This window comes from Helianthus annuus, chromosome 17, assembly GCF_002127325.2.
Source record: "Helianthus annuus cultivar XRQ/B chromosome 17, HanXRQr2.0-SUNRISE, whole genome shotgun sequence".
NCBI classification, from domain to species: domain Eukaryota; kingdom Viridiplantae; phylum Streptophyta; class Magnoliopsida; order Asterales; family Asteraceae; genus Helianthus; species Helianthus annuus.
In genome coordinates, this window is record NC_035449.2 from 6708961 (window position 1) to 6723287 (window position 14327).

At 36.6% G+C, this 14327-nt stretch overlaps 1 protein-coding gene across 1 annotated transcript; it reads left to right on the forward strand.

Moving 5' to 3' along the window:
* Positions 1–11931: 11931 nt before the first annotated feature.
* LOC110922985 lies at positions 11932–13893 on the forward strand. The gene is made up of 3 exons (XM_022167183.1): positions 11932–12370; positions 12458–12707; positions 12841–13893. Exons 1-3 carry the CDS (start codon positions 12008–12010, stop codon positions 13716–13718), a joined length of 1491 nt encoding a protein of 496 aa, XP_022022875.1. The 5' UTR covers positions 11932–12007; the 3' UTR covers positions 13719–13893.
* The last annotated feature ends 434 nt before the right edge of the window (positions 13894–14327 follow it).

Sequence of the window (14327 nt, forward strand, 5' to 3'; positions counted from 1 at the left end):
GACCAGAATCCTGGTGAGTATGGGTTCCAATATATTGGCTAGATTGATTTTTTTTAAAAGTTCTTACACTTTTTTCTTAAAAAGATTATATTTGGATTTGGATAAGTTGGTGCTACTCCTATATAAATATTTATGTAATAAAGATAGTGGATTCATGTTTTAGATTACTCTAGCTAAAATTTATTAGCCAAATGTTATCACGTATAAGAGCAAGTCTAATTTTAAGGGGATGACAAAGGCTATGTTCGGCAAAAGTAGTTGGAGGCTGATGACTGGTGGTTGGAAGTTGGTAGCTGTTGACTAGAAGCTGGTAGTTGTAGCTGGTAGCTGTACCTTTTTAGATATATTTTGTGTTCGACATGGTAGCTGGAGCTTTTAATAAATGTATAAAATGACAAAAATTGACATAACTAAAAATTTAAAAAGTTTGTACATTAAAAAGTTCATTATCCTTCGAGGTTAAAATAGTCATTTTTTTTCTAAAAGCTTGTAGCTCCTTCTAAACGCTACTAGTAGGAGCATTCAACCAAAAGCTTCAAGCTCCTAACCTAAAAGCTTCAAGCTCCTTCAACCAAACAAAGTTTTTTTATTGAGTATGAGTTTTTTCTTAAAAGCTTAAAGCTAGAAGCTCCTAAAAGCTTCATGCCAAACATACCCAAAGTTTTGACAGGTAGAATAGGCTAAATTGCACTTTTCGTCCTTTATGTTTCAATGTTTCGACAGACGCTGTCCTTTGACTTTAAAAATTACACTCTATGTCCTTTATATTTGCAATTATTAACGGGTGGTGTCCTTTCAGCTAAGCCCAGTTAACTTCTTATGTTAAAACCCTTCTTTGTAAAACTCCTTAACAATAGGGACCATATGTGTTAATTTTTTATGTTAAAACCCTTCTTCCTCCCACAATCAAAACCTCCACCGCCACCATCCCATCCATCTTCTCCTCCTCATCCGGATCATCAAATCCGTACACTGGAGCCGCCGGAGCATCATCCGGACACTTCCTCAACGAGTTTAACGTTACAAGTCAGCCGAATAACTTCTCATTGAAGAAGATCTGAGGCACGTCGAAGGATCCTGTCCGTTCAACCAATTCAATCTCGCGCGTTGGAAACAGGCTTTCTAGTACTCTATTTCATGATAATTCTTCAAGAAACTGCAATGATTTGAATGGTTTTTTCTTGAACGTAAGCAACAACATCATACTTCGTCAAGAAACTGCAAATGTTGGTGTTAATCAGAAATGTTTGAAGTTCCTATATGCATCAGAGAACCAGATTTCCGGACAGATTCCAAAGAGTCTCGTGAATCTTAGACCTCTAACAGTTCTTGTTCTCAACAACAACAAATTATCGGGTGAAATTCCTTCTGGTTTTTTTACTTCAAAGTCTCATGTGATGTTTAACTTTTCGTTCAATAACTTGTCTGGATCGATAAGGATAGATCATCATGCAATAAACTGCAAACGGATTGTCGGTAACCCTTTACTTCATGGTTGCCAATTTGTTAGTTTATCATCATCGCCACCAGAAGAACCATGGCCCGTCGGTTTCGACTCGTTAAACGATACTCATTCTTCATATTCTAATGGAGGAAAAGAAGGGTGCAAATTCTTTTGAGCTGATATTGATTATAGTTCCATCAATTATCATCATCATTCTTGTTGCTCTCGTTATCGTATATCTTTATCGGAGAAAACGAAAACCGACCGGTGGTTGCCGGAATCTCACCTCGTCGTCCTTCTCCTTCGCCTTCCGTTTATCGGAACTAACTTCGTCAAAGAGTTTACAGAATCTGAGTATTGCACATATGGTCCTTATTGTTAAGGAGTTTTACAAAGAGGGGTTTTAACATAAAAAGTTAACTGGGTTTAGCTGAAAGGACACCGCCCGTTAATGATTGCAAACATAAAGAACCTAAAGTGTAATTTTTAAAATTAAAGGACAACGTTTGTCAAAACATTGAAACATAAAAGACGAAAAGTGCAATTTAGCCTGTAGAATATTTGTTTGAGCCAATGTGCTCCTTGTTGCTTCAATTTCAGTTTTAGGTTAAATTGAAATTGAAGTTTTAACGGGTTTTAAGTAATTTTACTTTTAGCCAGAAGTATTTTTACTTTAAGATGCAGTTATACAGAAAGATCAGATCATTTTTTTTATTATTGCTTCTTGAGTCGTAACGGTATTTGAAAAAGAAGAAACACATGCTTGTAAATTTAAACAAAGCTTTAAATAATTAATTAATTTATACTATTCATGTGTGTTTGTTACTCATTACTTTTTTTTCTTTTATATTTTTAATTTGTTAATAATACGACTTTTGTTTTTCTTAACGTCAACGATGTAATATATTTATCAAAAAAGCTAGTAAGAAGCAAGAAAATGTACATAGCTATCATCCAACAACAACAAATAATGAGCACCATTACATACCCTTGGTTTATCAAGATCATTACGTGATACAATTGGAAATATTTTCAACTAGTCATAAACCCCCGCGTTGCAGGGCGGGGGCCGTAAAACCATGCTACCAGTGTTATAGGGCGGGAGGCGTAAAGCCATGCTAAGTAGCAATTAAACGAAGACCCGAGAAAAATCATAGAATAAAATTACGAATTTTTAACACTTAGTGACTCACGTGACGTAAACCATAGACGAATGCGAATGTATACCGACACGTATTAAAAAAAATAAAGGGAGTAAAAAGCAGACCAAATGTGACCAACGAACATCATGCTAAGTAGCAATCAAATAACAATCAAACATGAGAAAAAAACGTAAAATAAAACTATTATAAAAACAAAACTAATTTAAATTTTGTCGCAAAATTATAACAAAGCCAACGTAGAAATAACGTTAAAGTTAATATATACGGGAAAATAATGTTAAAGTTAGATATACGGAAAAAAAGCTTAAAAACAAAACCATAAGAAAAATGGGTTACTATTTGTTACCAAGTGTCACAAAATTAAATGTTACTGTGATCAAAACCAAAATCTGAAAAGTATACTTGCACAAATTGATGTTGACTAAAAGTTAACTGTTGTTTGACCTTTTATGTTTTAATATATATACACAATAACACTTAGTGACCCACGTGACGTAAACCATAAACGAATGCGAATGTATACCGACACGTATTAAAAAATTAAAGGGGGTAAAAAGCAGACCAAATGTGACCAACGAACGTCATGCTAAGTAGCAACCAAATAACAATCAAACATGAGAAAAAACGTAAAACAAAACTATTATAAAAACAAAACTAATTTAAATTTTGTCACAAAATTATAACAAAGCCAACGTAGAAATAACGTTAAAGTTAATATATACGGGAAAATAATGTTAAAGTTAGATATACAGAAAAAAAACCTTAAAAACAAAACCATAAGAAAAATGGGTTACTATTTGTTACCAAGTGTCACAAAATTAAATGTTACTGTGATCAAAACCAAAATCTGAAAAGTATACTTGCACAAATTGATGTTGACTAAAAGTTAATTGTTGTTTGACCTTTTATGTTTTAATATATATATACAATATACAATTATGTGAACACTCAATTGATCTTTATTCAAACACGAATTAAGAAAGTACAAATGATTACAATAAGAAATCACTCTGAATTGAAACGAATTAAGCTAACCCTAATCTCACATGATTAACCCCCCCCCCCCTTTTCAAGTTGTTAACGGCTATTAACAACCTAAGTTTCTATTTGGAAATATTAGCCCCTGCACTTCTTTTAAACAAGAAACCTTATCTTTTCAGAATTACACTAATAGTCCCTCACACTTTTAAGTATATTTGACCAAATTGTACCACGTGACAAAAATAAACGTAAATGAAACATAATTAAAGGGTGTGCCTATTGGCACACTAAAGTGCCTATTGGCACACCAAACCCTAGCAAAATTAGGGTTTATCTACGCAGCGTATTGGTCAATACGCAGCGTATAGGGTTAACCCTCTACGCTACGTATTGACCAATACGCTGCGTAGATAACCCATGGATCTCAGTGCCTGATAACCAATCATTGCACAGAAAACAAGGGTCATATACGCTGCGTATAGGTCTATACGCAGCGTATATAAACCATTAGATTTTTTTTGGTCATTTTGGTAGGTTTGAGGGTTCATTTTTTCACAAAGTTTAAATACGCTGCGTATTGACCTCTAAGCAGCGTATATAAAGGTCTGAAAATGTCTTTTATACCCTTGTGTTGAGGCTATACGAAGCCAAATACAAGGGTAGTTGTGTCATTTTGTTTCATACGCTGCGTAGGGACCTCTAAGGAGCGTATATAAAGCTCCATTTTTGTATTTTTTTATTGTGTATTCCTTTTTTATTTATAAAAAAAAAGAAAATTATTAATAAAAGACAATATTATTGGTAAATAATACAAATATAAATTATAAAAATAAAAAATAATATAAATATTATGAATTATAAAAATTAAAAAAGAAAATTATTTATAAAAAAACAATAGTATTGGTAAATAATACAAATATATTGTTTTGTTATCGTTTAAATTAAATTATCGTATTCCTTTGTTTATTTATAAAAAAAGAAAATTATTTATAAAAAAACAATATTATTCGTAAATAATACAAGTATATTATATTGTTATCGTTTAAATTAAATTATCTTATCGTATTGCATCGTATCGTATCGTATTGCATCATATCGTATCGTATAGTGTATAGTATATAAGTCTCGTATAGAGGCCTATACGGGTGTTATTGTATAGTATAGTATCGTATCGTATCGTATCGTATAGTGTAGTATAAGTCTCGTATAGGTTTTCTATAGGTCTTGTATATGCATATAGGATTAGACGGGACCTAAACCACACCTATACGATACGATATCACACTTATAGGCTTATACGAGGTTAATACGTGACCTAAACCACACCCATACGATACGATATCACACTTATAGGCTTATACGAGGTCAATATGTGACCTATACGACGCTATACGATACGATATCACACTTATAGGCTTATACGAGGTCAATACGTGACCTATACTACACCTATACGATACGATATCACACTTATAGGCTTATACGAGGTCAATACGTGACCTATAGGACGCTATACGATACGATATCATACTTATAGGCTTATACGAGGTCAATACGTGACCTATACTACGTTATACGATACGATATCACACTTATAGGCTTATACGAGGTCAATACGTGACCTATACTACACCTATACGATACGATATCACACTTATAGGCTTATACGAGGTCAATACGTGACCTATACGACACTATACGATACGATATCACACTTATAGGCTTATACGAAGTCAATACGTGACCTATACTACGTTATACGATACAATATCACACTTATAGGCTTATACGACGTCAATACGTGACCTATATGATCGATGCATTTTAGTTACACTCTATTTTATATTAATTATAATAAAAATGCATTGATAAGGAGATATAATACGCTACTTAATGGGTTTTTATTATCAAGCGGGTAAAGATCAAAATGAGCTAAAATGATTAATTTAGAGGAAAAAATATGAATACTTAACCATGATTCAAAGCTACATAATGTTAGATAAAAAAATCATTATATACATGAATATGTGAATAAATCTAAATTGCAATATATTATAATTTGGTTTGAAAAAATAAAATATTGTTGACACTTTGCAGGTAAAATCGAGAGTTAAAGAAAAATCAAAGACTTTACTATTTAATATGGAAAAGATGTATGGATTGCAAAGGATTAAATGGTGGGCTTTGGTTAAAATTAGTTGGGCTGGAGATTAAAGAATAAGCAACGATGAGATCTTGGGTTTGGGCCAATTGGAGGACAACAATTATTAGGCGGCAATTGGCACGAGAATTGGAGGGGGAGAGACATCAGCAGCCGTCAACACACAATCGAGGACGAATTGTATTTTTCTTATTCCAACTTTCAAGCTACTCTTAGAGGTCTGAACGATTCGGGAGGAGAACTGAAGCGGTGAAGACTATCATGAGCGGCTAGGCTCTCTCGTGGCTTCCTCCAGGCGGACGGTTCAGTTGGGTTTTTACGTTTCTCAGTTTATACTCAGGTTTGGATGTATTTTTGACCTTGACAACGTTGTATGAATACATTGATGTGTTGGTTTCTTTGAAGTATTTGCATGTGTTTTGAGTTCTTGCTTTACAACTTGTTTGGTTGATGACAAAACCTAGTAACTTGTTGGGTGACATAGAGTAAGTTGACTCACGCTAGTAAATAGGGTTAATCAAATTATAAAAGATCTGATGGCAAAGACTTATGTTTGATTACCATCTTAAATTAACCAACTTTCCAACATCATGTCTATGTGATGGCCAATTAACAAAGTAAACTGAGTTTTGTGAAGCCTAGAACCTGAAGTTTGGAGGAAGTTACGCTTTATAAATCTGATCTCTTTTCTCGTAATTAGTTTAAAGTTTTCTTTCAAATTAATCAAAACCCCCAATTCTAGATTAGTAGTAGTTAATTAAATAATTTAGCTAAACACTAACCACATATTCCCTGTGGATACGATACCCTACTTACGCTATCTACTTAGTTTAATTAGGTTTTTGCATGACCCTTACGACAGTCATCAAAATGGCGCCGTTGCCGGGGAATTAGTGCGCTTAGTGTTAGTGAGTTAGTTAGTGCTCTTGCTTTCTAAAAAAATAAAAATTCTCTAAAAAAAACCCTAAAAAATATTTTTTTTCTTCTTATTTTTGTTAGTTCGATATTACGCTCGGGTATTTTGTTTGTGCTTGTGCAGGTTTTTGAATCATGGATAGAGCTTATCAGCCAGAGTTTAATGAATTTCAGGATGTCGAATTCTCACAACATAACCGACCAATGCATCAGCAAATGAGCTTTCAAAACAGACAATCACCGACTCAAAACCGATGTACCAGATATGATGTAGATGAAGTGGATGGGTATTATGACCAGTTTGGATGTGAAGAATATAATGATTTTGCGCCTCCACCGCAACAATTTATTCAAAGAGGTCAGAATCGAGTCAGTTTGGGTCAGCAAAGGTTTAATAATGCTCAACAGAATAGTTATGGAAGATCGAGTGGTCCAGTTGAAGGTCCGAATGATGAGATAATGGAAATGCTGAAACAAATGAAGAAGGATCTAGAGTTACGAGCTAAGGCGTATCAAGCATTAGACAAGCAAGTTGCTCAGTTGGCAGTTGATGTGAAGGAAGTGGCAGACTCAAGAGATCAAGATAACTATGAAAGTAACTGGCAGACTCAAGAGAATGAGCAAGCGGGTCAACATGAGTCGGATGATAACTCCATCAATGAAAAGTTTGACACGATCATGGAGTTTTTGAAAGATATTCATAAAAGCAACAAAGTTAGAGATAGGGAGGTTAAGGCTTTGTCACAACAGGTTGGACAATTAGCTGATGAAGTGGCTATAATCAGAAAAAATCAAGATAAGCTCCTTAGTGATTTTCAGAAAAATCCAGCTCATAATTCTTCTCACAGTAGTGTCCACATAAATGAGGTAAGTACTCATTCTCTTTCTAAAAGTTCTACTGTTGAAACTCAGTCACAACAACATGTTGAGGGTATGGTAGAGGATGTGATTGAGTCTGATTCTGAGGATGAGAGTGAACGTGATCAGGAAAGTGGAAGTTTTATAAAATCTAAACATGGTTTAAATAAAACGTTTTCTGATAGTGATAATGGAAATTTAAAGGTTCCATTCCCTATGGCCTTACTTGCACCCAAAAATTTAAGTAAACGGAAATCATCTAAGGGTGAAAGCTGGGAAAGTTTTGAAAAAGTAAAAATAAATAAACCATTGCTTGAACAAATTAAAGAAAGTCCTGATCACATTGAATTTTTTGAAGAGTTGAGTACCCGAAAACGACGTCACAAGTTTCCTAAACAACTTGATACCGTTCATGTGAACGCCGTCTTGATGGGTTCCCTTCCCCCGAAACTCCAAGATCCAGGAGCACCTATTATTTCGATACAAATAGGTGATTTTAAATTGGATAGGGCTTTGTTGGATCTTGGAGCATGTGTGAGTATATTACCGGGGAGTTTATATGATCAGTATGATTTTGGGCCATTACAAAAAGTTGAAACTATAGTGGTGTTGGCTGATCAAACTCCTACGTGTCCTCGGGGGATTGTAAAGGATGTGATTGTGAAAGTTGGTGAATTTTATTATCCTGTTGATTTCTTGGTACTTGATTGTGTTAAAAATAATCAACCAACTGTTATATTGGGTAGACCGTTCCTAGCTACGACTCATGCTGTAATTCATTGTATTGAGGGAACGGTCAGGTTTAGGTTTGGGGATCAAAAGTCAATTTTAAAAGTATTTTCAAACTCAACCAAACCTGTTGCTAACAAGTGTGAACCTTCTGAAAAGAAGAGTCTTGTGGAAGAAAAAGAGTGTTTTATGATTGACAGGTTGGTAGAGGTTAAGAAAAAGAAGAAGAAATCAAGGAGGAGCAGGAGAAAGAAAAGAAAGAAATTACAGGAGATGGATGGAGAAGAAGAAAAGTGTGAGTTGAATAGCTTCTGGTTGTTGAACAAGTTGGATGGTGTTTCAAAGTTGTGGATGAATAGATTGATGAAAATGAGAGATTGCAAACACCCTACACGCCCACCATGATTTGATAGGTATGATCTGGCTGAAGATCTAAAACTTAGCGCTTCTTGGGAGGCAACCCAAGTTTTGTTTTTATTTCATTTGTTTTTATTTTTCGTGTTTTTGTGTATGAACCGGACAAGTGTGTGGAAGTCTGAGGAGGTTTGGTTGCTCGTCGAACTTGTTTTTCTCTCGTTTCTCTTTGTTATTGACCCGTTTAACCTGTTTGGGAGCTTTTGAGATTTATTTTGCAGGTTTCGATCATTTTTGTCCATACTCAATCTCCATTTGGACGAAAGTGATTCGAAGAATCATATAAAGACAAGCGTCCCGTGTTGAAGCAGCCGCGAATGAAATGCTATACCGTTGCAGTGGAACAAGCCTCATAGGAATTCATCCGTTCAAAATCAGGGGAGTCTGTTCCATTATCTATGTGTTTTTATTTATGTTTTTAGTATATAAATAGTTTCTCGCTCCATTGAGGATAATGTAGGAATTAAGTGTGGGGAGGGGAAACTAGCGTTTAGTGTGTCTTAGTTTGTGTCAGCCGTGTCGTAAAAATTAAAAAAATGAAAATTTAAAAAAAAAATAGAAAATGTTTCGAGAAAGTTTTTGCACCAAATGGAAGATGATAGGTATAATCAGTTTGTTGGCATGATTACTATATATATGAGATAACGAAATGGTCAGCCACGCGTCTAACTTAGGATATGTGGGTAGGCCCAGCCAGTTGATGAGTTTCTTAGGAATGATATAATATAGAGAAAAATGCCCGGATAGTCCCTGTGGTTTCACCTTTTTTCACCTATAGTCCCCAAGTTTCTAAAACTACCTGAATAGTCCCCAAGTTTTCGATTTTTGTTCCCGGATAGTCCCTGGGTCTAACTTCAGTTACTTTTCTCTGTTAAGTGACCCCACGTGCATATCACGTGAGGGGTATTTTGGTCAGCTTACTTGTGCCTAACATATAAAAGTATACCTGCACCCCTACTCCCTCATTGTCAGTTGTTTTCCCTCCCTCCCTTAGTCGAATCCGGCTCATCATCTTCCCCTAATCTCTTCACCCCAGGTAAACCCTAAATCTGATCGATCGATCATCTGATCATCAGAATCTTCCCACGAAAATGAAGGACGACGATCCTCAACATCCAAACAACAACCGTCAGTGGAATTTCCGGTCTAATTCTGAGTATGTGAAGCCGTTTGTACCAGAGACTGTTTACGGTAAGTATCGTTAAAACCCTAGCTTCATTGTGCAAGAATGCTACAGGTTGAACAACATGCAATATAGAGAAATAAACTGTTAAAACCCTGTCATTTTATACCCTAATGTAAGTTTAATGTATGTGCAGATGGTTTTGAGAACTTTTTCAGCATAAAACTTCTTTATGGTGGTGTGTTTACTCCGTCACCAGGAAGAAAATACGCTTTTGGCAAAGCTGCTTATGTTGACTACTGCAACATTGAGGAATTTTCAATGCATGAAATCGATTGGATGGTGAGAGATCTTCAACTATATGTTCCTGATGTGAAGTTCTATTACCATTTTAAGATTCCTGAGTTAGATTTAGATGTTGGATTATGTCCTTTAGGTAATGATGGTGATGTTAGGCTTTTGGCCAAATATGTTGCAAAAAACAAACTTATTAAGGTGTTTATAGAACATGGTGAAACCAAGGTTAAAAATTACTTTAGTCCGACACAATCGTCGAAGGTGGTTATTCAAGAATTAGAGAATGAGGGGGGTGCTGTTAATACCATTCAAAGGCCTAGAAGAAAGAAACTTAGGGTATCAAAAAATCTGTTACTTCAATGGAAAGATGTAACTGATGTAGAAGGTTCAGAGGCTGCTGATAAGGTAATTAATGATGTAACTGATGTTGAAGAGGGTAACACAGGTGGTGTAGAGACTGTTAATGCAGAGGGTAACACAGGTGGTGTAGAGGCTGTTGATAAGTTAAGTAATGAAGTTGTAAATGAAGGTGTAACTAATGAAGATGTAGAGGCTAATGTAGGTGGTGTAGAGGCCAATGTAGGTGGTGTAGAGGCCAATGTAGGTGGTGTAGAGGCCAATGTAGGTGGTGTAGAGGTTAATGTAGGTGGTGTAGAGGCTAATGTAGGTGTGGAGAATGCATCGTTCCATAACAGTTTTAGCTATGATTTTGACAATGCAAATTTCTCAACTGATTTTCCAATAGATGGTGTGTCTAGGCAAGCTGAGGGTGATGAGTCTGAGGTTGGTCAGTCTAAGCAAGCTGAGGGTGGTGAGTCTGAGGTTGGTCAGTCTAGGCAAGCTGAGGGTGGTGAGTCTGAGCATGTTGAGGGTGTTGAGGCAAGTGATGGTGCTGAGGGTGATGATTCAGATGATAGTGACTTTGTAGAGGGGTTAGAGAGTATGGATGAGGCTGAGTATGACATGATGGACTACCATGCAAATGTTGACAGGGGTGTGGAGTTTATGGGAGCTGAAGTAGAGTCTGTTGGCAACCATGATGTGGATACTAGTGATGACTTATTAGATGATGAAAATCTAAGTTATGAGTCTTTTGACAGTTTGACTGATGAGGAAATGGAAGATTTCGAAACTAGGAGAAGTTTGAAATTAAGAGAGTTGAGGAGGAAAAAGAAGGTTGCACAATCAACATCCCAAGTGACCTTTTATGTGGGTCAGTTGTTTCCAACAGCCAAAGCAGCAAAAGACAAGATAAACAAACATGCAATTGAAACAAGGAGGTCACTGTCTTTTCTGAGAAATGATAAAAGAAGAATTAGGGTGGTTTGTGAGGGTAGATGTCCAATATTCACATGTGGGCCAAATCAAACTGGGCCCAGCCAAAGTGGGCCTGGTATCCATATACAATCTGCAAGTGGGCCTGGTATCCAAAAAGGCAAGGAATCTTCTGCAAGTGGGACAAAAAAGGGGTTTAAAAAGGGATTGGTAGAATGCAATGATAAAAGGAAGGGTAGGTTAAATAGTGTTGATTGTCCTTGGGTTTTGTACTTGTCTAGATTGAGTGATGAAGATGAGACTTGGGTGGTAAAGACTTACCAACCGGATCACAAGTGTCTCACATCCAGAAAAATACAGCCTTTCACTTCTACCTTCTTGGCTAAACAAGAGTTTGTGATGAATCAGATTGCAGCCAACCCTAATATTTCAGTAAGTAGGCTACAAGAAAAGCTTGGGAGGAAGTATGAGCTGTCTGTGACAAAAATGAAGGTATAAACCCTAATTTCTGCTTCTGTTTATTTTCTTTAATTATAAACCATTGACTAATTTTAAGTTGATTACAGGCTTTCAGGACAAAGCTCAAGGCCACCAAAAAGATTGAAGGGGACTTCAAAGTTCAGTATGCAAGCCTCAGGGACTATGTCATGGAACTGCACAGGACCAATCCAGGTACAACAGTTAAATTTGTTGTTGAGCCTGAGTGTAACCCACATGCACCCACAAGGATCTTCAAGAGGATTTACATTTGTTTGGGACCACTGAAAGAAGGGTTTAAAGAGTGTAGGAGGGAACTGTTGGGGTTAGATGGGGCATTTATGAAAGGCCCCTACCCTGGTCAGATGCTAACAGCAGTTGGTTTAGATCCCAACAATGGCATTTATCCTTTAGCTTATGGAATTGTTGAGGCTGAGAACAAAGACTCCTGGATCTGGTTCCTACAGTGTATTAAAGATGACTTGGATCTTCCAGATAATGCAAATTTCACCTTCATTTCTGACAGGCAAAAGGTATGGTATTAAATTCAGCAAGAGTCATTCAGCAATTAGCATAAGTCTGTTTTTTGTATGATTAATGTTTGAAATGTGATGAAACAGGGAATAATACCAGCCATAAGTCAGGTATTTCCAGCAGCTGAGCATAGATTTTGTGCAAGGCATATTTGGCAGAACATGAAACTTCAATGGAGAGGAGATGCCTTCAAGGATTGTCTTCAAAATGCATCCAAAGCTTATACAGTTCCAGATTTTGAAGCAAAAATGGAGGAGTTGAGGTTGTACAACATTGAAGCTTATAATTGGTTGGCAAGTATTCCACCCATTCACTGGAGCAGGTCTCATTTTACAGGTATATGCATACCAAAACTTATAACTGCTGTTTAACCTGTTTATTGATGTTTCTGCTGTTTATTGATGTTTCTGCTGTTTAATGCTGTTTATGTCTGTTTATTGATCATTCAGTTTGGCAATTTGATATACAGGTAGGGCACAATCTGATGTGGTGCTGAACAACATGTGTGAAGTCTTGAATGCAAGGACAGTCAATGGTCGAGACAAGCCTATAATTTCTGCTTTGGAGTTTGTCAGAGAGTATCTAATGCAGAGGATAATGAATGTCATCAGGAAGATTCGGCAGACAAATGGTCCACTTACTCCTAGAGTTGCAAAGATCTTTGAAAACACAAAGAAATTAGCTGCAAATTATAATGTTAGGTGGAGTGGTGGGACAAAGTATCAAGTCAGTGGTAAGGTCACAGTGGATGGTGCTGCAACACATAAACAGTATGTTGTGGATGTTGTGGATAGGGTTTGCACTTGTAGAGAATGGGAAGTTTCAGGAATCCCTTGTAGGCATGCTGTGGCTGTCAATTGGGACATGGCAATGAATGGCCAAGAGGTTGGACCCCCAGAATCATGGGTTAATGAATGTTATTATCTTGAAACATGGAAGAGGGTTTACAGTCATACCATTGGTCCCATTAATGGTAGAGAATTATGGCCAAAATCACAGGTTCCAACCAACCTAACCCCACCTCTGCACCACACACCTATCGGCAGACCTAAGAAGAAAAGAAGGAAGGATGCTGTGGAGTTGCAGGATGAAGTTGAAAGGGCTTCACAAGCAAGAAACAAGGGAAACAGGGCTGCTGAAGCTGATAACGAGCAGGCTGTGGTTGGTGGCAAATTCACAAGAAAATGGAAGTCCGTGAAGTGCCAGAAGTGTGGTGAAAAGGGCCACAACCAAAGAACTTGTGGAAGGACCAAAACAGTTGCCGGGCCGAAGAAAGGGAAGAAAGGTAAGAAGAAGAAAGATGGTAATCAACCTACTGAGGCTGGTGAGGGAGCTCCAACTGTTTAAGGGTTATGGTTCTTCGGGTTGTCGGGTTATGGTTTTTGGGTTGTCTTAAGGGTTATGGTTCTTTTGGGTTGTCTTAAAACAGTTATGCAGTCTTTTGTGTCTCTTTAACCTGTTAAAACACTATGACAATTATCATGTATGGTTGGATGTTTAATGTTCAGTCGTTTAAAGTTTATGGTTTGTAGTATTTTCTGTTTTACTTTCATGTTTGTGGTTTAAAGTTTGGACAAGTCATGTACAGGTTATTGTGTTCATTTGCAGCTCATGTTTGTGGTTTAAAGTTTGGACATGTCATGTACAGGTCATGCACAATGTCGTATGTGCAATGTACATTTTGCAGGAACATGTTATTATGTTCATTTATAGGAACAGCTCATGCACAATGTCATTTGTGCAATGTGCATTTTGTAGGAACAGGTTCATACACAATTTCGTTTCGCATAAGATTCGACCAATATGTTTTGCACAATTTCGTTTCGCATAAGATTTGACCAATATGTTTGCACAATACACTTTGCACAATACATAGTTACTTCCAAACAACCTGCTGGTCATTGAATGCTAACCATATTTCACCAAACACAGTTTTCCAACATTTAAGACATTGAA

What these genes read in the sequence shown, in the direction of transcription:
- LOC110922985 (XM_022167183.1), top strand. Translation starts at nt 12,008, where the DNA reads ATGGAACTGCACAGGACCAATCCAGGTACAACAGTTAAATTTGTTGTT. An exon ending in TCATTTCTGACAGGCAAAAG is followed by an intron (nt 12,371 to 12,457) that starts GTATGGTATTAA and finishes GTGATGAAACAG; the next exon opens with GGAATAATACCAGCCATAAG. An exon ending in GAGCAGGTCTCATTTTACAG is followed by an intron (nt 12,708 to 12,840) that starts GTATATGCATAC and finishes TTTGATATACAG; the next exon opens with GTAGGGCACAATCTGATGTG.